The sequence below is a fragment of the Tauraco erythrolophus genome, chromosome 1 (genome assembly GCF_009769465.1).
Source record: "Tauraco erythrolophus isolate bTauEry1 chromosome 1, bTauEry1.pri, whole genome shotgun sequence".
NCBI classification, from domain to species: domain Eukaryota; kingdom Metazoa; phylum Chordata; class Aves; order Musophagiformes; family Musophagidae; genus Tauraco; species Tauraco erythrolophus.
The window spans coordinates 110,000,565-110,025,384 of NC_141465.1; the positions used below are offsets into that span (position 1 = coordinate 110,000,565).

The 24,820-nt window shown below is 37.3% G+C and overlaps 1 protein-coding gene across 8 annotated transcripts in view; it reads right to left on the minus strand.

Annotated features, from left to right (window-relative positions):
- The window catches only part of NBEA (neurobeachin), a 531,270-nt gene that overhangs the window by 73,113 nt on the left and 433,337 nt on the right, over nt 1-24,820 (minus strand). For all 8 annotated transcript variants that reach the window (XM_086612868.1, XM_086612875.1, XM_086612851.1 and 5 more), the window contains 2 exons: nt 19,328-19,440; nt 6,126-6,266 (listed from right to left, as the gene is read on the minus strand). In XM_086612868.1, coding sequence (XP_086468994.1) covers nt 6,126-6,266; nt 19,328-19,440 — 254 coding nt within the window. The remainder of the gene's footprint in view (nt 1-6,125; nt 6,267-19,327; nt 19,441-24,820) is intronic.

Genomic DNA, 24,820 nt, shown 5'->3' on the forward strand with positions numbered 1-24,820 from the left:
TACATCACCACATTCCACTGCAGGGAAGGAGTTAACAGGGGACCAAATCTTTAATTTGACAGCAGAATCCGAATACTGAGACCATTGCCAACTCCCTGGTTTTCCAGCACCACTCCATTAGCTCTCTGATTCAATTAATATTTGGCAATATATCCACATGGATGGAAACTACTTCTTCCTCTTTGCCAAAGTCTGATGGGGAATGTTCAAAAAGTGTCCCTTTTGTTAAATTCACACCCAAATTTATTTCCTTGCATGTCCAGATCATTTGGAAATTTTGTTAATACAGCCAGTTATAATTCTTATTAACAATATTACCCATCTGATATTTTCATTTTATTCCATAGAGCCTCTGCTTCCTTTTCTGAAATTTTTGAACAAAGCAGGGAAGTCCTCCATTAATAAAGAAATTTTGAGGGAATTACATCACATTATATACATTGTGTTTAAATTACCCAAGATTAAAGAGGACTGAAGTAATTAATTTTCTGTAGCATTTAAGAGCAATTAAAAAATACATACAAAAACCATGGATGCAAAGGTAGTGAAAGAATCCAAAAAGAGGAGGAAAATAAAAAAGGGAATTCAGACTTCCAAAAACTATTTTTTCCTCTAATCTTTACCCCACGTCTTCCCAATTCATCTTTTCTATCCTACACAACAGTCAACACAGACTACTTTCTTTCAAAGACAAGAAAAACTCTAAATTTCTGTCTCTAAAGAAGGAATGGGATATCTCTCTTATTGTCATCATAGTATGTCGGTACCTTTGAAGTAGCTTAAGGGAATTGTTTATATTTGAACAAAGATTTTTTCGTTCTTGTTTTTTTAGCCAGGGACAGCATCTTAACTTTCAGTGTATATCAGTGCATATATGGAATCGTTTTCATTTTAATAATGCAAGACATTCTACTGCTAATTGAATGGTGGAATTTTTTTCCAAGTCTTTTTTTCTCTTAAAACATTGGGGATTTATACTAAAAAGACAAATTCAAAAGAATAGGTAACAATCTAAGGAATATATGTTCATCAGTGCATTTATTCCCATCAGAGAATCCTAGTATATGTTAAATAATTCACTAAAAATAATTAAATTAAATAAAAAATAATCACAATATCAGTTCTTTTTGGAGGACCTTAACTCCCACTGCACAGTGACTTCGTTTGCACTTGTGAATATTGAAAAAGTGTGTGGTATGTGAGGAAGAGGTTTATGATTTGAATAGAATATTAAAATTTAACAGTAGTTCAACCTGGTGAGCAGCATAAAAGTATGAATCGTAATACTGAAAGAAAATAAATTAAGTTTTTATAGGTCTAGATTTTGCAGTGCTTCATATAAATGAAAAAGCATACAATTCCGACTCAGAGGTAGCATACTGAAGACAATATATACAGAAATTGGATTATATTAATTTAGCCAAAAATTCTATTAATATTATAATTTTAACATTAAAACGTACATTAAATTCTTTTGACATTGGAATTATTTTGGTTTTAACTAAATTCTCACCCTGCAATTCTCTGTATAAATTTGCAATAGCAATTTTTGCAAATTATGCTATTTTTCTAGCTTACTCCTACCAAAAAATGTATATGTCATTGACCTGAGCACAAATAATTGTGTCTTCTACCAACCCCAACCTATCACTTTTTTTCTTTATAAGACGTGTAATTTGTTGTGAATATCATTGTGCAGCAGACTGTGGGTCACTGCTGAGGATCTGAAATCAGAAGCAGTTGATGGATTAAAAAAAAGGAGAAAGCAGAAAAATGACGTAATTACAATAAATTATGTAAAAATATTAATCCAAAGTTCCATGACAACATTACTTTAAGCATCTGAGACAAATATACAAAAGCAATAAAAATCATAATCAAGGATTAAACTTTTAATAGCTGAGCACTACGGGGTGCTCTATTATGCTATCCTGCTATGATCTGTTGTGCCTATCTTTTTGGATTTTTAATCCTTAGCAGAAATTCAGAGCTTTCATTTGCTTTATCTCAGACCTCTCACATAATTTTAAGGAAATTTTTATCCTCTGAAAAGTCAAGTGCTTATATTATATAAATACAATTCATATCTTTATTCAGTATACTCATTTAAATACTGTTATTGTATAGTACCGATTACTGTCATTTCATGTAAAGATTTTGTTACTGTGAAAGCTATAAAGCTGCACAATGTTTTCATTATAACCTCATCTCCCTTGTTCCTAATATTCTGAATAAAATTCACACTTTGCTCACTGCCAAGAAGAAGAGAAATTCGTGAGGTACTTGATTACAATGAATACAAGTGCCCGGCAAGATCATGGAGCAGATCCTCCTGGCGACTATGCTAAGGCACATAGAAAATAAGGAGGTGATTGGTGACAGCCAACATGGCTTAACTAAGGACAAATCCTGCCTGACTAATCGACCTTCTATGATGAGGTTACAGCCCTGATGAATAAGGGAAGAGCAACTGACATAGTCTACCTGGACTTGTCCAAAGCATTTGATACTGTCCCACACGACATCCTTGTAATGCCTGTAATGCACAATGGTTTAGTCTAATAAAACATGTACAGGTTAATTAAGAATTATAATTTCAATTCAGATATCAATGTGTGCATGCACACATGTATGCATGTGCGCAGGGGGTCTGTACAGAAAAAGGGTGTGCCCATTATTATCCTTTGGGAGAGTTTCAGAGTCAGCTATATAACCCTCAAAAGTGACTGTAAACAATCTGATATATAGTCTGGTGAGGCTGAACCATTGCTAATTCTGAAACTGCCTTCATTGTTCTACTAGTGTTCTTAAACACTGGAATGTGTAAGAATGGAGCACACCTAGACTTGTAAAATCAGCGGATAGAAAACCCAAACAGAAGCATTGCAGATGTACTAGTAGCACATAGCTTCAGTTAAGGATTATGCTCTATTCTATTAAGCATAATGAAAGGCAGAGGAAGAACAAAAATTAATTGTAAAATTATTATAGTTTCTGTAATTAGCAGTAGTTTCAACATTTCATATGCTAAGCCATTGTCATATTTTTCGAAACATAATGAAACAGGTCAATTTTAAAGACAGATTTTTACTGGACACTCTTAGCACACAAGAGAACTCCAGAGAAAATCGTACTATCAGTGAAAAATTTATTAATGACAAAACAGAGGCAGAGATTGATGATAATAAAATCAACTAAACAGGACAGAACTGAGACTAAGGCATAAAGTGCCTTTTATAAAAGTAGTCCGATACATCAGAAAAAGGAAAGCAACAAAGGGAAATATAAGCAGTAGGGAGCAGATTATCACAGAATTGACTCAGAAATATGATATTATAAACAATGTTTTGAAGAGAACTGACAGGATCCAGATTGCATCTCTCAAAGTCAAAAAGCAAGATTCAAAAAAATTTTAAGTTTTTGTGACAATTACATAACTCTATTCATACATAGTTCAGAGTGGCTGAAACTACTTTTCCTACTACAACTACTGTTTCCTCTAATACAAAAGTCTAGGCTTGTAGTTTCTCCCTTGGATCCCCATTACTCCATATAGTTTTGGTTTGCTTCTCCCTCATTCCAAGTATATTTTTTGTCATAGCTTTTTGTTTGCTTGCTTGTTTACTTTCTCTCCATTTCTCTCTTTTTTTCTTTCCCTTGTCTTTTATTCTTTGGTCTACAGAGTCTTCTCACATGACTACTTTCTATTCCTCTCTTTCACTCTGTTTGTTGTCACTTTCTACCAAAATCTCTACTATAACATATCTCTTCCCACGAGTCTTCTCCAATCTCTTAAAATATTGAAAGCATTTTTCTGTCTGAATCTCTGCATCTCTTACTGTCACCTTCTTCTCCCTGGACTAGACTAATTTACCTTTTATAAAATGTTCTTACAGACTTCTTCAGAAATACAAACCAAAACACTAGCTCAAAAAATTCATGAGCAAGAAATCTTGCTTTAACTTCTAGAAATCTGACTTAGCCTTATCTATCAACTTCACTGGCATAATCTTCTCCCTTAGGATTTTTCATTCTTTATTTTGTAGCCAAAAATATCTCTCTAAGGATCGATATGACTTTATAATATCCATGGAGGGACTTTTCACAAGGGAATGTAGTGATGAGACACGGGGTAATAGCTTTAAACTGAAAGAGGGTAGATTTTGATTAGATCTAAGGAATAAATTCTTCACTCTGAGGGTGGTGAGGCACTGGAACAGGTTGTCCAGAGAAGTTGTGGATGCCTCATCCCTGGAAGTGTTCGAGGCCAGGCTGGATGAAGCTTTGAGCAACCTGATCTAGCGGAAGGTGTCCCTGCCCATGACAGAGGGGTTGGAACCAGATGATCTTTCAGACTCCTTCCAATTCAAACCATTCTATGATTCTATGATAGCTATAATCTTTTACTGTCTCTATACAAACTTACTATCAAATCTTTGTTTTGGGTTTCCATACGCAGCCCTATTTGACCTCATCACGTTTTTTCTTTTCCTTTCCTGAGGTTTAAACTTTCCCCACATCTATCTCCCTCTCGCTTCTGTTGCTTCTACTGATTGCTTTTCTTTGCTGGTCACTCCTATTAAAATAATCTTCAAAATACCTATCTAGGTGTGCCCCCATATTTAAATTCTGTCTTTGTTGTTTTCACCTTCTTGCCATCAGCAATCTCTTCCCTCGAGTGCGCTGCTTTTCCTTTTCTTTTCTGCTTGCTGTTCTCACATGTATTGTTTGCTCTATCATAACTTGTCAGGTCTATATTGCAAGGCCATCAAGGCAGAGACCTTGCTCTCTCACTCTTCTAGGGCAGAAGACAAAAAGCAAGAACACCTACAGTGTTACATAAACAAAAGTAGTAAAAATGACACAGCATTAACCTAATACAGGAAATGAATACTCCTTGGTGTGTTGTACATTCAGCCTGTAAGGAGACGTTCAGCCCTAAGAATTTGCCAACTAGCAAGAGGGGATCTTTTGTTGAATAGCAGCCAAAATTAATAGATAAACATGCAAATAAAACCACTGGTTTTAATATACTTTAAGGCAACAAAGAAGCACATGTGAACCATAAAATGTATTCACAGTACATGAATAATTTAGCAACATATAAAAGGAGGACAGTGATCACCCCATATAGGAGTGTAATCAACATTTAGTTTCCCACAGGTTAAGACAGTATATCTTGAACTCATAGATACATTAATTCTTCCTTTCTGAGCAGAAAAACAGGACATATCTAAGGGAAGCTGAGATGAGTGAAAACTCAGATCTCTAGCTTTGTGCGGCTCTGCTTTGCTTGGTTGTGTACAAAACATGCTTAGAATACATCTTATGCGACAGATTTTTATTGGCAAGGTGTAGTTTAAGTTCAGTGATTACACAGTGACTCAATTTTTCATTAATTCAGGTTTCTCTGTGAAACCTCAAGTCTCTCATCAGCACTCCTTTTTCTGTAATACATTGTGTTAACACATAAACTGAATTCAGATTCATTCTATCTTTGAAGTTTGGTCCCCTTTCCTAGATTTGATTTTGAGGATTAAATTCAAGTATGAGGTTTCCAGAACTAAAATAGCAGTTTGAAGTTAGAATCTACATCTTTACATTCCTGAAAACTACAAGTTATTAATTCATTGAGAAGCATAGTTCATTTGCATAAAATATTACTCCATACTGCTTTAATATAAAATTGGTTCTATAATTCCCTTCTCAATCCGACACAGTTTAATGTGCTTTTTATGAAAGGTTTTTCTTTAACGTTGTATATACATGTCCCTAGCTGAATATAATAAAGGAATATATGAGCAGTATCTGCTTTCCACATTGTCTAGAGACTTTTTTTTTAGATGGGTTTACTTTTAGATGGATTTTCTTCATCGTATGTGTCCTTATACCACCTCAATTTTGTGTCTAAATATATTTCAGATTGTTTGGGTAGGAAAGACCCCCTGATCACTACAAATTAGTATACATGGTACACAGAGAACTTCTGAGATTTTAAGGTAGAGAAGAGCAATGAGATTTTGATAGAAAGGTACTTTCATTGCAAAAATCAACATAGTGGTAAGTGACAGAAGAGATGCTGTAAATAAAGATATTAATGAAAACCAGGATCCAGAAATACTTACAATACGAACAAGCCAAGCCAATGTAGAAGTAGATGTAGAGTAGTGGGTGTTGTAATGGTAAGGTGGAGTCTGATCATCTTCCCATGTCTCATACCGTTCTGCATAGAAGACTGCTCTCTTTGGGTTCAAAGCACCAATAGGCTGCAAAGGGATAAGAGGTCAAATATATTATCAGCTGAAGAGCAGCATGGCTGATATGTCATAGGTTAATTCTGCATTAAGATTCACTATATAGGGGACTCTGCAACCAAACTCATTCCATACTGTAGTAATCCCTTCAGATTGCTGTAATCTTAGAATTTCTTTTCAAAGGTTTTGTGTACTAAAAGTCTTATGACTTTCCTTACTTTAATTGATAAATATAACTGACTGATCCACATCTGCAAACTTTCAAAACCTTCTTGAAGTATAAGTTGTTTCCCAATTAATTCAGTAACGTTGTTCTGGAAATAGACTTCTAAAACTGCACTTTAAATGCATTGAGGCCAAACTAATATTTCTGTTGCTGTCATTCACCATAATCACACAGCTAATGAAAACTGACTTTTGCTCACACAGGACACTTTGTAATGCACAGTTCATGATGAAAAGATTTCACGCAGAACTGCTGATGGTGTCTGGTGATCCTAAGCAGAAATACTTAAAACCCGTGTGTAGTCCTGCAGGACTGGATCTACTTTCTGACTGAACAGAGCCAGGTTTTACTGAGCAAAACAAACCAGCTTCATACTTAAAAACAATAGAATTTGGAAATTATTCACAAATTAAAACTCCATTCTAACCATGCTTAACAGACAATCAATACAAATCAGGTAAAAACCAAAAGAAATGTAAGACAGTATTAGGAACTGTTGGTTTTGATGTGTCTACTTAGCGGATACATGCTTCTCTATGATTTTTAACCCATTTTATATCTTAATTTTTTTGCAAAATATATTTGTTATTGTGTGATACAAAAGTCATTGGTATAAAGAAAATACAACAGCAAGTTGATAAAATGTTGAAAAATATAAGTGATCTTAAATCTATTTTTCTAGATGCGATAGCAGTAGTGTATTTACTACTTATCTGCAAAAAAATGTCAGATTTTAGTTTTTGTAGTAAAATCAACTAAACACACAGAGTTCAATAATTAGAGGAGAGTACACTTCCACACCAAATAATTATATAAACTTATTCTAATTTTAAATGATTACTTGATTTGTATTCATCAAAAATTAAGAGTTAGAATTGATATTATTAAGGGAATTATAACTTGAAAACAAACATATACTCAAGGACCTTGATCCTTTTCAAAATGCTAACAGGCATTCTGGCATTTCATTCCACAACGCAATTTTTCTACTGAGTTAAAATCCAGTTATCTGGAATGGAAATACTAGTATAAGGTCAAATCAGTTTATCACTATACTACATATGCAACTGAACAATTTTAAAGCTACAACTATTTTATTCTTTCAGCGCTGTTATGTTTTTTGAGATGGCTGTTAAAAAGGCTGACATAGAACATGCTGTTTTCCAATTTTATGTATTAGAGTTTCTTTTTAAATAGCAGTGTTTGATGAAGACTTACATTTTAAAATGTCCTGATTTCAGTATTTTTCATACGAAACTCTCTGGATGCTTAATACTTTGCTGTGTCATGGAGGTGTTAAAAGCTTTCTCATACATGTAAAGTGTATGAGTAATCCCTAAGGATCAATGTTATCTGATGTAGATTGCACTGCAAAACCTCACAAAACATTCTTGGAAGAGAAGCATGAGCCATTCCCTAACACTTTCCAGGCTTGTTTCTCAACTACTGGAAAAAGAAAAAATAAATATCTGCATTTTTGTTATGCTTGGTTTCGGTTCGCATCCCGCCACTGTCAGGAAACAAGCTGGCATTATTATAGACTATAAGTTGCCAATATATAAAAATGGTTGTTCAATCACTTTCTTGAAGAAGTAACTTATTAAAAGACATTCTTACCCTATTAGATTGACAAACTGTGCAGATATATGTGCACTTTGCTAAATTATATCAAGGGGACTGCGCAGGACCTGTCGATATCAGCCTCATCAAGGTACTGTGCATTCACTTCTCTGGAAGAACACATTCTAGTCCCCAACTGCACATTTCAAAAGCTAAAGCAGTAATTCACACTCTAGTCTGTCAACAGGAAACATTCACCCCCTCTGAGAAAGAAACACAAAATGGCAGAAAAATTGGCGAGATTGTATTTTATAATGGGAAAACACCCTGAGAACATCTCTTCTCTCCACTGTGAAGGTGCATCTTACCCTACACTGCAGCGAATTCTGAGGCTATGGAAGGCAAAGGCGTCATCTGTCACAATATTATTGTACATATATGTTTGAAGGCACAGTAGAGAAGAGATATGATGATTAATGCAAGACTGAAAATCAAAACTCCAGGCCTTTCAAAATATATTTGAAGCTGATCAGATGTCTTTCATCAAATAAGCTATGTGTTTTCATTCTTCACTGTAAATTTATTACAGTAACAAGAACTGTGAGGAATAACTGATGCTCAAAAATAATTACAAGGTATTTTATTTTCTAGACTAGCAAAATTTTAATGATGGTTTAAACCATAGCTTTAAATAACTCTTAAAAAAATAATTTATTTATATTGTTGTATTTAATGAAAAAGGTACTTTCTCTCAAGAACTTGACAATAATTTTCCAAAGTCACATAAAACATGCAAAAACACCATCATGTTTTCTAGGTTCTTCAGGGGGGAAGTGTTATTTCAATTTAAAAGATAAAAGATATAAGGTTGTAAGATAGTGCATTCCCATTTTCATGTAAAAATGCCTGCACAAGTATCTAAAATAATCTACTTTCAGAAGACACATGTTCAATTTATTAAATGATAAATCTAAAAAGCTGTATTCTGAAGATTACCTTCATCCTCATCAATATTCTTTTCAGAGTCAGAATCCATTTTTCTTTCAATTACTTTAGGATTCATTTGAAGAAAAATGCTGAAATGCACAAAATATCTGCTGAATAAAATGGACTTTTTAAGTGAAATATCATGAGAGTCATCTCTTTTCCTGCATGGTATGGAAATTTTCATGTGAAAATCTCTGGGAAGAATCTTTTCTGGGAATTACCCTTCCTTAACCCAGACAGGAGGAAAGAAAGAAAAAGAAACGAGAGTGAGGTAGAGTTGGTCTTCAGCTAGAAAGTCTCACCTCGACTTCTCTGGCCAGATCCTAGATTGGATTAACTAATGATCTGAATGGTAGCCTGGGATTCAGGAGACACAGGTTCATTTCTGTCATTCAACAAAGATTTCTACTGTTCCTGGGTAAATTGCTTAGGTGTGACTATAGCTTGCAATACAAAGACGTGCTAGAAATCCCTGAGCTAACTCTGGAGGGGCTGATGTGCAAACACAGCACCATTCACACAGAGATGACAACTGGAATCTCTGAAGTAGTGGAGCTGTGAAGCACTGCACAGGGAGGAGAGCTGGGAGCTGCACCAATGCTCACACAGCTCTGCAGCTTCTGGTTCAGTGTTACATCAGTGGTCATCTGATCCCCCTTTCCTCCTTTTCTGTGCAGTAATGGGAGACCCTATGTGAACCACTTCTTTGCACATTAATGGAAAAGACATAAATGTCCCCTGATGTAGGAAACTTTGTATATTGAAAATGCTAACAAAAAGTGCTCAAATAGCTCATATTTTTTTGTGTAATTTAAAAACTTGCTGATTAACCACAAGTAGATCAGGTTGTGTGTACCAAATGAAAGTAAAAACTTCTGTAAATAAAATAGCATGGAGTAAATTCAAAGAGGTCTGCCCTCGGCTTCCTTAGTGTTATTTTAATGTCCATGTGGCAAAATCTTGTTACCAAAAGAAATGGTAACTGTTCATCCTTCAGTAAAGACATGCTTTTTCCGTAAAGATTTTAAATCTCAGTTGTATAAACCAGCAACTAACCCAGTTTTACTCTAATCAGGCATGTGTCCTGCTAGATGATGAATTCTACAGTAACGGTAGTCTCTCACATTTCTTGTGAAACGAGCAGCATATATGGAGTTCTGGTCACTTTTCCACAGCATTAGAGTGCTATTCTCAGTCCAGAAAGTCAACTACTATGGTTTTAATTTGATACCATGGCTATAAAATGGAGATAAATTTTATTTATGGATCTATCCCTGTATCTTCACGTAATGGAAGAAAATAATTTTATTTCCTTTTCAAGGAGATTCTGCTGCTGTGCAAGCTAGTTAAAGCGACTTGCACAAACAATATGAAGGCAAAGCTCAATCCATGTACTATGTCTCAGTCCAGTACCTTAACCGTAAGACTAGTATGGAAACTGAATTTGAGTCACACAAATTGTTCTGAACATTAAATAAAAAATTCTTTGTAGAATGTTTATAAAATGCTTTTTCCAAACATACCATTTGTCTTTTTATTAAAAAAAAAGCCCTCTGTAAAGACTCACATAAATTAGCATTAACTTTTCACAAAATGTTTTTGTAAGATATCCTTTCCTCCAACCAAGCAAAACAATTCACTCTATGACAATGCCTACTCAGCCATTTCACTTCTGATGTACTAAAAGCTGCTGTTTGAGTTTATTTTATGTGTCTTTTTGCCTTTAAAAATAACATAAGTATTTACTTTAACATTAAAAACATACTGCTATTCATGTCATTCTTTTTTATCTGGCTAATCTCTTTAGACATCTGGCCTTTGAACCAGTGTATTGTCAATACATCTAGTGTTTATATCCACTGGACATGTTATGTTAGCTCATGCAATATTTACTGTTTTGCTAGCTATCTTCATAGAACTACTTTCTCTCATGAGAGCAGAACTGAATGTAGCATCCTATTTATCTGGCCACTGAAATATTCTGCTTATCTTGACTCTAATTCATGCAGCAGCTACCTTATCTGTTTATCTCTCTTTTTTTGTAATGTACTGCACAAAATTGTAGCTGGATACAAAAGAAATCCTGAGTGTGACTTTATTTGGCTCTGGCTGAATACAGACTGAGATTCTCCTGACTGCTTGCTTTTTTATCAAAAAAAATCACCAAAAAACAACCTTTAAGCAGGACATCTTAGGACGGTCCTTTAAATTTTAAAATAAATTCTTATTTTATCCAAATTTTTAAACGTTTTTTCTTCAGCATATCAATATCAACATTATCATAGAATCATAGAATCATAGAATCGTTAGGGCTGGAAGGGACCTTCAAAGGTCATCTAGTCCAACCCCCCTGCAAGGAACAGGGATATCTCCAACTAGATCAGGTTGCTCAGGGCCTCATCCAACCGGGCCTTGAACGTCTCCAGGGATGGAGCATCCACCACGTCTCTGGGCAACCTGTTCCAGTGTTCTACAACTCTCATGGTAAAAATTTTTTTCCTAATATCCAATCTGAATCTACCTCCCTCTATTTTAAAACCATTACCCCTTGTCCTATCACAACAGGCCCTCCTGAACAGCCTCTCCCCATCTTTCTTGTAGGCCCCCTTGAGGTACTGGAAGACCGCTATAAGGTCACCTCGGAGCCTCCTCTTCTCCAGGCTGAACAGCCCCAACTCTTTCAGCCTGTCCTCATAGGAAAGGTGCTCCAGCCCTCTTATCATCTTCGTGGCCCTCCTCTGGACCCTCTCCAACTGGTCCATGTCCTTCTTATGTTGGGGGCTCCAGAACTGGACGCAGTACTCCAGGTGAGGTCTCACGAGGGCAGAGTAGAGGGGGAGAATCACCTCCCTCGACCTGCTGGCCACGCTCCTCTTGATGCAGCCCAGGACGCGGTTGGCCTTCTGGGCCGCAAGAGCACATTGCCGGCTCATATTGAGCTTCTCGTCCACCAGAGAAGCTCGTTCCACCACTTATCAAACATAAGAGTTCTGGCAGATTCAAAGTACCAGAGTTTCATTCAGTAAATGAACTTTTTATTTAAGAAATAAAAATGTTTAATTATGTGGCTTAAACCAAATGAGAATCAAACTTGTTTTTCCTCTGATGGTAGAGTTCTGTGTGGTAAAGAAAGAAGTTTAAGTTACAGAAACCGATTTCATTTTTTCCAGACAGAGTAGCTCTTGCTAAGTCCATAAACTCTGTTCCACGGCATACACATTTTTGGAAGTATTAAGTGTGGTTTGCCTTGAAATAGTCACACTTTGATGCGCTCATTTGCATTATTACATTTAGAAGCCTTGGGGCTTTACCACTTCCTTTTTTTTTGCAATGGCACAGTAATAAGGAAAAGTGGTTATGCTTATCACCACCCGTCAGTCAAACACCTTCTATATTAACAAAATATAATTTTTCCACTCAATGAATGGGCGTGTGATGTCTCATACACATGTCAATATTACTATTACTTTGCCTGGTGAAGAAATCATTTTATTTAACAGGATGTATGACTGGAAGTAAATGAGGAGAAATTCCCATTTACACTTTAATAAGCAGGGACAATGCAGCACGTCAAACCCATGCATTCACTATAATTTAGGAGTAAAAGTAATACAGTTTTGCACAAACAAACCATATCACGTTTTAAGTGTGTTGAAACACCAAAAAACTTAGTGTACAGTAAGGGCTGCACATACTTTTCCTGTAATAATGTTTAATACCACACATACTCTTCCAAAGGAAATCCCAATAAAGAAGAAAATAAGCAGATCACCTGGTGGTTTGATAGTGAAAAGATAATCTATGTATCTATGACAGCCTCTTTCATTAGCTTTTCATTCTGTCAAACAACAAATATAACCTTTAACCTTGTATATGTAATGAATAAAACTTGAGCCTACACTGTCTAATCAAATGAGAGGTCCAATATATCCTACTGCTACGGCACCTTCCATGCCCATGGGCCCTGGTTTTAAATCTCAAATTATATGTAAAAGAAAAAAAAAAACCAAACAACTTGATAGGCAAATTTCCAAACACTTCAAACAAACAGGGCAGAGGAATTTCCAGACTATATTTAAATATAATTGTTCTGCAAGAACAAGCAACATTTGGATGTAAAACTACCATAACAAGGAGTGTTACATAAAACCAGAATAAAATGCAATGGAAGGAAAGCACAAGTTATGTGCTCAAGACAGCTTTGCAGAAATGTAAATATTTAAGTTTGATCCAAATGCAAAAGGCATGTGTTTTACTCTGTCACTGACACCATAAGCAAACCAAACACATCCAATTTCATTTCCACAAAACAAATGAATTACATTTGTAGTGTATGTTACTTAGGACTTGTGATATGACAAAGGCAGCGTATCATATTTCATACAGAAAGCCTAAGAATCAAAGGTTAAAAAATCTCAAAAGGAGTACAGTCAATTATCATAATTGACAGTGGAGCTTCATATGAACTTTGTTTGATAACACGTAAATTAATTATTTTAAAAGAAGTCAGATTTAGAATCTATATTTAACTACCAAAATTATTTTAAATCAAGAAAACAAATCATGATAGGTGGTTTTACTTTTAATTTTGTTGCTTTTGTGGGCTTTTATCACATATGTAATAGTGTTAGAATTCTAAATCATTTCAAAAGATTGTTTGAGGGGTATTAATTACTAAATATTAAGGACAGAGGCTTTGTGAAACTTAAGAAGGGCAAACTTGCAGGAAGACAGAAGGTCAGGAACTGACAAAGGAGATTTTATCCATCAACAGCTTAGCTGGAGGTTCTGGTTTGCCATCAAATCTGCAGGAACATTTCTCCATTGCAGGGTAAAATCTGACAGAAGGAAGTAGCTCCTCACGGAAAGGACACTGTGTGTGCCTGCCCCAGAGGTCTGACTGAGGCTTGATGGTACACCCCAGTTCAATAATGTGAACAATAAATCACTAATTCCTGCCTTTAAGCACTAGGCTACTCAGGATTCACCTCCCTAACAAGGAAAGAAGGGGCTTACTTAAAGACACGGGACAATATTGAAAATGAAAACAGAATTGCCAAGGAAATACTTCAGATTCATTCTGATTTTGAAGATTTTTACTGATAATGCACAAATTGAAACAGGATGCAAATAAGGCATAACAGCCCAAGTGCACAAAGGCAGGCCTTAACTGGCCACTGTCTTTTACAAAAAATCATTAATCTATTTTTCCTTTTAAAATCATTGTGAAACGAAACCTGTCAGATGTTATTATCATAAACACTGGCAAATTTTGACAATTACAACCCTTTTTTTCTGAGGGATCCCACAACAGTCTACAGATTGTACATGTGTTTTCTCACACATCCCAGGGATAAATGCAGCTCAGATCTCACCAGAAAAAAGCAAAGATCATTCATCTTAACTAGTTCTGTGCAGGCTTATTTTTTTGATGGTCAAAACCCTAGTTTTTCCAGAGCAAACCACTGGCAGCTTTCGAGTAAGAGAATGCAGTTATCAAATCGAGTAAGAAAACTTCCTCAGGCAAAATACTGCTGTGCACATTGCACGGATTCTTGAAGAAACATAAATAACCAGGGACTTGATTTCACATTTCCTTTCAAGGGAGAGAACTACTAGGAGTGTAGTGATACTTAATAAGCTATACAAGCAGTAATTCCATAATGAGTCTTTACTAACTCATGAGGAAAACCTATCTGTTCAGCTATCACACTACTTCCTGTAGCAATTACATACTTTAATAGTCTGCCATAAAAATTTGGATTCAACCAAAACTAAGTACCTAATGAAGGACTCATGAGACATTGTCTAATCTTGTTGCAGTTCACCACACACAGTGCTATTAATACTAGAAAGAAGTGAGTTTGAGAGATTTTGAAAAGTGTAAGCATCTCAATGAAAGGTTTATCACTACAAACAATTCTAAACCAGAAATATGTTTATACACGCTAGGGAACAAGCCAGTGCAAGATGATCACTGGTCTTTATTTAACTCATGTTTCTGAATTTTCTTTTATTGTTCCTGGCACACATTACAATGGTGTTACAGAACTGAAAAACATGTTTCTGAAACATACTTATAATATTGTGAAAGGTCAGAAGTTTCATATAAGTAGAGTCTCAGCCAATTTCTTTACATTTGAGGCATACTGTGAATGTAGTTTAATTTCTACTTTTATTTACTTATTTATTTATCAAAAAAAAAGAGAAAGGAAACTTAGGTGTCTCATCTGCTATCACGCAATCAAGTCCAACTCAAATTATTTTGGAAGTCTCATAGAAGTAGGCTTCCAGGAACAGTTACAATACATCGGGACATATTGCAAGCACACTCTTTCCAAAAGCGATATGAGACTGGGAGATACCCAGGGTGGGACCTCTCCATTGCTTCCCAGGCTGTGTGCTTGCAGGAAGAGGAGGAAGGAAAAACAGAATTAAAGGAAGAAGCCCCAGAAACTCTCATCCCTGACCAGTAGCAGAAGAGATACCAGGGTCTGCAGCACAGGGCTGCAGAAAAGGCCTTGGGCAGCATTTTCTCCTCTCCAGCCTCATTCCTTAAGTCAGTGAGTGACAGCCTCCCACACTTTTGAGCCTCACTCAACCTGTATGAGCAACTTCTCCTTCCTGGCTGAGGAACTGTGTGCAAGAAAATTGTCACGCCCAGGCAACAGAAACCTAATGCTGGGGATGTTGCAGGGCTACCCACCTTCACTGGTAAGAAAGTATATACACTTTTTTAGTTGATAGGAACCAGGGAAGATACTTCCATATATCAGTTTTAAACCCTGCTTCTTTGTCTTTATTCTACATGGCCAAACATAGAGCGCCTCCATATGCTTCTGCTATGCTTGGCCAGGACACATCTCTCCAGTCTGCTGACATAATCAGAGTACCAGAGCTGGGTATGGATGACAGTCTGGTGCTATTAGGGAAACAAATACTAGGAACTGTATTATTATAAAGCACTAACTGCCTAAGTCCAGTCAGAGGACAAAAACCACAAATAATGATAGGGACCAGATGCTCCAGGGTCTGAGATACAAAACACTTGTTTACTGAATAATTATTAAACCAAAAGGAGCTACTGCTATTATTTTATTTTTCTAGTCACTGCAAAACAAAATAAAAATTAGTCCAAGCTTTTTATTTCCAAAGGATTATCTTTCATAAACTAAGCGAGATAATTAGTGAGATCAAGTGGTGTGATGCACTCACGATGCATAAGTCGGAGGGCGCAGAGGAGTTGCAGGTTTGGAACCAGATCAGTCAGGGTCATGGAAGTAGCATAGAATCATAGAATTTCATAGAATCATAGAATTTTCTAGGTTGGAAAAGACCTTAGAGATCATCCAGTCCAACCGTCTCTAATCCCCCATTAAACCATCTCCCTAAGCAGTACATCCACCCTTTTCTTAAACATATCCAGGGATGGGGACTCAACCACCTCCCTGGGCAGCCTATTCCAGGGGCTGACAACCCTTTCAGAAAAGAAATTCTTTCTAACATCTAACCTGAACCTCCCCTGACTAAGCTTATACCCATTTCCTCTTGTTCTATCACCCATCATTATGTAAAGAGCCCTTCCCCCACCTCCCCACCATCCCTTCTCAAATATTTATAGGCCATAATCAGGTCTCTTCTCAGCCTCCTCTTCTCCAGGCTAAACAGCCCCAACTCCCTTAGCCGCTCCCCATAAGTTTTATTTTCCAGCCCCTTGACCAGTTTAGTCGCCCTTCTTTGGACTCACTCCAGGAGCTCAATATCTCTCTTAAAGCGAGGGACCCAAAACTGGACACAATATTCCAGGTGCGGCCTCACCAGTGCCGAGTACAGGGGCAGGATCACTTCCCTGCTCCTGCTGGTCACACTATTCTTGATACACGCCAGTATCTCATTGGCCTTTTTGGCCACCTGGGCACACTGCTGGCTCATATCAAGCCGGTAGTCAACCAAGACCCCCAGGTCCTTCTCCGCCACTCTTCTCTCCAGCCACTCTCCAGCCACTCTTCCCCGAGCCTATAGCGATGCTTGGGGTTTTTATACCCCAAGTGAAGGACTCTGCACTTGGCCTTATTAAAGCTCATGCCATTGGCCTCAGCCCAACGATCCAGTCTGTTCAAATCCCTCTGAAGGGCCTCCCTACCCTCGAGCAGATCGACACAGCCTCCCAGCTTGGTGTCGTCCGCAAATTTACTGAGGGTACATTCAATCCCCTCATCCAGGTCATTGATAAAGATGTTAAACAGAACCGGACCCAGCACTGAGCCCTGGGGAACCGCACTGGTGACTGGCCTCCAGATGGATTTAGCCCCATTTACCACCACTCTTTGGGCCCGGCCATCCAGCCAGTTTTTAACCCAAAGGAAGGTGTGCCTATCCAGGCCAGCAGTTATCAGTTTCTCAACCAGAACACTATGAGAAACTGTATCAAAGGCTTTTCTAAGGTCAAGGAAAACTACATCCACAGCCCTTCCCTCGTCAACCAGGCGCGTCACCCCATCATAGAAGGTGATCAGGTTTGATTGGCAAGACCTGCCTTTCATAAACCCATGTTGACTGGGCCTGATCACCCGGTTAACCTGTATGTGCTCATTAATAGCACTCAAGATAACCTGTTCCATGACTTTGCCCATCACCGAGGTCAGACTGACAGGCCTGTAGTTCCCCGGATCCTCCTTCTGCCCTTTTTTGTAAATGGGGGTAACATCCGCCAGCCTCCAGTCCAGCGGAACTTCCCCAGTGAGCCAAGACTGCCCAGAGATAATGGACAGGGGTTTGGCAATGACATCCGCCAGCTCTCTCAGGACCCTCCGGTGGATACCATCAGGCCCCATAGACTTGTGGGCATCCAGCTGGCAAAGCAGATTCTTGACCCGTTCCTCTTGGATCACAGGAGCTTTGATCTGCTCTCCCTCCCTGCCCTCAGACACCATAGGCCAGCTCACCTTGGAACTACTAACCTTATTATTAAAGACTGAGGCAAAGAAGGCATTAAGGACCTCAGCCTTGTCCTCATCCCTAGTGACTAATGTACCCCCTGTGTCCAGTAGGGGCTGGAGGTAATCTTTAGCCCTCCTTTTGTTATTAATGTATTTATAGAAGGACTTTTTGTTGTCCTTTATGGAGCAGGCTAGTCTAAGTTCCAGTTGGGCTTTTTCCCCCCTGATTATCTCCCTACATGCCCTAACTTCCTCCCTGTATTCCTCCCTGGATGCTTGCCCATTCTTCCAAAACTTATAGACATCCCTTTTTCTTTTGAGGTGTTCCCAAATCTCCTTGGTCATCCAAGATGGTTTTCTAGCCCGGCGACTCGATTTCCGACACACAGGGACAGCTCACTCCTGTGCATCCAGAATTTCCTTTTTGAGGAGTAACCAGCCTTCCTGCGCTCCTTTACCCTTGAGAGCTGTCTCCCACTCTACTCTATCAACCAGACTTCTAAACAGTCCAAAGTCTGCTCTCCCAAAGTCCAGTTCGGCCGTTTTAGTGCTCCCCCTCCTAACTTCCCCTAGAATAGAGAATTCTATTATCTCGTGGTCACTATGCCCCAGGCGTCCTCCAACTGTCACATCTCCCACAAGACCTTCTCTGTTCACAAACAGTAGGTCTAGGGGAGCACCTTCTCTAGTCGGTTCACTGACCAGTTGCGGTAGGAAGTTGTCCTCCACACACTCCAGGAATCGCCTAGGCTGTTTTCTAACTGCCATGTTATACTTCCAACAGACATCAGGTAGGTTAAAGTCACCCACAAGAACAAGGGCTAGTGAGCGCGAGACTTCCCCCAGTTGTTTAAAAAATAGTTCGTTAGCCTCACCCTCCTGATAAGGTGGCCTGTAGCAGATTCCCACTACAATATCTGCCTTCATAGGCTCCCCTTTGACTTTTACCCACAGACACTCCACCAAGTCATCCCCAACATTAAACTCTAAGCATTCTAGACCTTCCCTTACATAAAGAGCAACCCCGCCACCTCTCCTACCTCTCCTATCCCTCCTGAAGAGCTTGTAGCCATCCATGGTAGCACTTCAATCATACGAGTCATCCCACCATGTTTCTGTGATGGCAACTATGTCATAGCTTCCCCGGTTAACAAGGGCTTCCAGTTCCTCTTGTTTATTGCCCATACCACATAATGTAGAGATTCAGTATAAAATGATTCTAAAATAGAAAAGTCTATTTCAGACTTTTCTGACTTTAAGATAAAGACCTAACTTAACAAGACTATAAATATAAAGCAAACTCTCTTTGGGCTGGCTGACAAAAGGGCTGGCTGACTGTCTTTAACAGAATTGAAGCATACCTTTGAAAGATCCCTGAAGTTGCCTGGAAGGGTCAGGTCTAACTCTTCAGATTCATAGTTCGTTAAAACCCATGGAAATACAGGGTATTGGTTCAGGTCATTGTATGTTCGTCCTATTAAGAAAGAAAATTTTTAAGAATTAGAAAATAATGCCCACTTCTCCAGCTGAAAAACAATCTGGTGATTACTTTTGTTGCATCACGTTCCCAGTTTCCACCACTTGACAGAATCAGGTATAAATCTTACATACAAAAGTAGCCATTTAGATGCACTTACCATGAATCAGAAGTCAACTCAGAAATAAGCATAATACAAAGAGCACACTATCTTTCAAGATCAACTAAAACAATAACATTCTTTTTTATTTCCATGAAGCTATTTTCATAGCATGAATGTTGAAATTTAAAACCACTAGACTACTATTTTCCTAGCAACTGTACGCAGTATCTAGCTGGCAAAGATTAAACAAGACTCCAAACAGCAAAGGGCTAAATTTGAGGTTTGCAAATCTAGGTCTATCCTAGATAGACCATATTAATCTATTATTCCCCATGGCTCTTCTTCACTGAAGAAGTGGTGAGATTTCACTGCAATAGTGGAATCAAAGCGGAGGAGGACATGTTTGTTTTAACACTATTTCGTAACCACTTTGAAAATTAAAAAACATTTTCTCCCCACTAAAAGACAGAGCTGACTGCCTCAGGCCCCTCTCTCCAAACATAATGAAAGAAACACTGCTACCATTCCAGCAGCTCAAATGTGCAAAAGCCACTTTAGATACAGTTTCAAAAGGACAATCTGCAACTGAAGTGAACTGAAAATTATGAATTCATCACCAGGAAAAGTGTGTTTGGGAAAGGCTGTTATTTCTGTATCAGCTGGTATTTAGTAGTATCTAACATTTCAGTGATAAAGACAAATGAAGTCGCTTAGTACAGAACCATCCACCATATTGATTTACTGAGAACCACACAATATGCAACATGAGCCTTAAAAAACAAAATCAGGTCATAAATATATGTGTGTGTGTGTGTGTGTGTGTATTTATATAATATAATTAGCAGACTGAAATAACCCAGGTTAACAATTCCCAGTTCTGCGGCAGATTTACAGCCCTGTCTCACTAACTGCTTCCTTCCAGATTCTGGACAGATTCCTGGGGTACAAAACCCAGCACAGGAAAACACAAGCTTCCTTGTTCTGAGTAGCATTTGCAATTCTCCACAAAAATCAGCTCTGCTTTAATGAAATCTGAAACTTTCACTGCTCTACAAACACCTTATTTTTTCAATATGAGTTGATGAACACGAAGCATGTTTCTATTTGGTACATAGTTTCACCAAAACCAGGAAAAGTACATATTGTTAACAACTGTGTGTCCTCACTTGTGCATTTTGAACACATAGATGTTCAACAAGAATGCCAAAAAACCCTGAGGTGCAAATACAACTTTGTTAAAAATGTAATACCAGCACCGTGTGCCACACACAAATGAAGATGGATAGAAGCAAAAACACTTCTTCTTTTATATCAACAATGAATGGATGCAAAACCAGTCTTGGACAGAAGGAGAATGCATCAAACAATTAAATCAAGAAATACACCAGAATTCATCCATGTGAGGGAGGAAAAAGAAAGGTACTGTCCGGCAGAATATTAATTGGTTTAGGGTTTTTTGAGGGCTCTCTATGTCTTGAGAAGTAAGACAACTCTGCCTTATTTTCCACATCCATCAAATCAGAATTTTATTTTCCTCTTTGGCAAGGGATTAATTACATACGATTTGCAGTTTCTTGAGATTGTCAAATTTAAGGTTTGATAAAATATGGCCTTTATAAAACTACACCTTTGTACAAAAAATGTTTTTCTGACCATCAGAATCTTCAATTAACTTAACAGAAGACTGTGCAAAAGCTTCCACAAAAGAAAGAAATTTGTGGCTACGTAAACAGTAGACTAAAAGAAATCTGAGATTCAGGAAGAGACTGACTGAGAGGACTGTAGTCTACTACAAAGTATATGCAAAAATCATGATTCTTCTGAATCAAAAGTTTTATGGAAAAGAGCTCACAGTAATAAAGACTTTCAATGGAAAACACTTTATAGAAACATATGGAAAGGTGAGAAGATCCTTTGACAAAATTTTGAAAGGAAACTTAGGGCTATCCAAAATGAATTTTATTTCAAAATTGAGATTTTTCATATTGAGATTTTATTTAATTTTTATATTAATTTCATCCATTTAATTTCAAGTTCAATATTCAGTCAACCAGATTTTGACTTTTTGTTCCTATTCCACACTGGAAAATCATAAATATGTGAATGGAGAAAGAAAAAAGCAGCCCTGAGCCAAGCTGCAGTACATGAGTTCTCCTTTGCTGTATGGTTTTGACAGGTTACTTATAATATGGACAAATTATCATGTGGAATTAGGTCCATGTCAGGACACTGCAGTAACTCTTGTGTGCATTTTTTTACCCCACATCAAGAAATAATTTGAAGCAGCTTATCTCTCAGCTTAGGTAAGATAAGTTACAAACAACGGAGCCTTCATGGTTATGCATTTGATAAACGTAGCCATTGTCTTGGGAAAAAATAAACAAAATATTTACTTATCTCCTACTTCAGTATTTGTAACATGTTTTATTTATGAAGAGATTAACTACTAAGAACAGCTATTAAGTTGTCTAGTAAAAAAGTTAGATTTATTTTTCTCAATTCAACAATTTTCTTTCTAATGTCAACAAATAAAAATGACTTCAGAAGACAAACCATAATTTAAATTGTGAAAGGAGACCAAGCCTACATGATGAAATAAGACCACACATCCATGCTTATGTGAGTGGGGGACAGTGATCTAGACCTATAATGGGATTACAAACCTCTAATTCTAAACATGCATAAATGTTAGTTGTTTAACTTTATTAGAGATGCTTTCTCGATCAGTTCTGGCTTCACAATAATTATTTTCAGAGTAAAGTCAGCAGACGAATATATTTAGCCACCTCAATTGTCTGGCGCTTCCAGCAAGAATTATTTAGTTCATTCTTTAACGAAATAAATATAAAACATAAATCTTTACCACTATTAGTAGTCCCTATACCTTTTCAGAAGCTTCAGATTTTCCCCCAAGTAGGCTTACAGAGATTAATATTAAAGGCTGAATATTAAATATAGCAAGCCTGTGACACTAATCTACTTGAACAATAAAACTGAGGCATAGTAAATGAGATCTCAGAAATACTGGATATGTTTCTTCATTAAAAAAAACTTTTTAATTAAACCATCCAATTTAATGTTTTTATATGGCACTTTAGTTTTGAAGGTAAAGTGAGCTAGAGACAGCTGACAAAGAAATTATAACTGCAATTCCTTGGTGAAAATGTTAATGACAGCAAAATATTGTTTAATTAGATGATTGCAGCATCTGGATTAACACTCTTTAAGAGCGATGTTCCTGTGCTTGTCTGCTTCTTCACACTTTACAGACATTTTGTCATCTCTAGGTCATTAGGAAAGAATTTTTAATGATTTTTCTAGAAGCAAGTAGTTCGAGTTACATCTAATTAGATGACAATAATAAGCCCAACACATGCAGTAGCTAAATATATACATAATTAACCAGTGAGGGCTTGTACATCACAGAGTAAAAAAGTGGAAAATGCTAAACAGGCAAAAAAAAAGAGGGAGGGGGAAGAAGTTTGTCTGAATTTATTACCTGACTGAAGATGTCATTTTTTTCCACAAACCTTTAAAAATAATCCCTTTCCACTACAAGAAATTACTTACAAAAATTACGGATATAATTACTCTCCACTTCTTTTAAAAGCTGTGGCAGCTAGGATTTAAAAGAATTAAAATTCCCATAAATACAAATGCAAACACACATTTAATATATTGCAATTTGCAAAGAAAAAAAACAGCAGAAATCAGTTAAATACTGAGAAATAGATTTGAAAACTAGACTAAAACAGTGGGCAATGCAACTATATGACAAAATGACTTCTTGTTCCCACTCCTCTTGATTCCTTTAGCTGTGGTGGGATTACTTTTAAGTACTTTTTTCGATAATCTTGTAACTGAGAACAGTAAAAATTACTTGTTCTCTATATCACCCAGAGGGTTCAGTTGACATACATGCTGATCACATGCAATATGGCCTTTTTCTATGTGCCTGAAGAAAGGACAATTAGTATAATCATAGCTGCTTCCAAGCCTTCAAAGCTAAAAGATCCCTGAGAAGGCAATAGGTAGGAGGAGGGGGAAGGTGGCCAGGAAGGATTATGTCTGCACCACCAGGACAAAAACCAGGGGCACAGAGAGTATAACACTGAGACTGATTGATAAGTAGCAGAGTGCAGTGTTTACCTTTGGGAAAAAATACCAGAGCTGTAAACATGATGAAATATGCTTGAGTCAGAAAAGAGGGCAAGAAAGAGGTGAAGACCTTGGAAACAGAATAGGGAAGCGAGAAAATAGTTGGTTAGAGGGCCAGAGAAACAGGTTGAAACAAGACTTTAGAGGGTTTTGAAAATGGAGAAAGATTTTGAATTGAAATTGCAATGAGCCATCAGGCCAGCACAAATGATTACAATCACATATCCTTGGAAGGAAATGATCTAGAAAAAGAGAGCTATGATAGCTAAGTAGAGAGTTATTAAGTCATGAGTACAGATTACAACAGAAACAGCTACGCTAAAAATGAAGCTGGGCAATATTTCAGAGGTGGTAACAGGGTGATGTAAAGATTTTTTTAAAAGAGTCATAGAAAGATGGATTTTTTCCAAGGGGACTCTTCAGTATTTCAAACATTGATTAAGAGCTTATAGAATAGCCAGAGGCCATGCTTGTCAGGACAGACATATTGGCAAACCAGAGAGAGATTTAAGGAGAGATTTGTATATTTATTTCAGTGGTTCTGTTCTACAGAGAGCAACCAGTCTGTGTAATTAACAGTATTAACAAGCAGGCAAAGGACTTCTTGCGGGAAAGGATGCAGTTGCATGTCACAAATGAAAGAAATGCGTTGATGTCAGAAGCCTCACTTCTGAATGTCTCTCTTCCAAGGCTGCTCTTCCTTAAATAATTTCAGAAAAGGATCACAAGAAAATATGAGCGATTTCTTACTGTTTTGTGAAGGGCTAGATGTTAATTAAGCACCACTGTAAGAATAAAGGAAGCTACAAAGAATGGACAAAAAGTGCACTAAACCACTGTCTTAGTGAACCTCTATTTGGAAAAGAAGGAAAAAACAACAAAGGGACCTACGTATCACTCACTCACCAGAAGATAATCTACATTTCTTAAGTGTGAAACTTCCACATTTCTTAAGTGACTATGCTAAGGCTCAGATACGCTGAATAAGCCAGTAGGAGCTAAACGGCAACATGAATAAAAAAATTTTGGTGCACGTATTTCTCAATGGCTAAAATCAATTATATTGTTAGAAAAGAAGATGCTGCTTAAAAAGTCACAGTCTAACACTCTTATAAT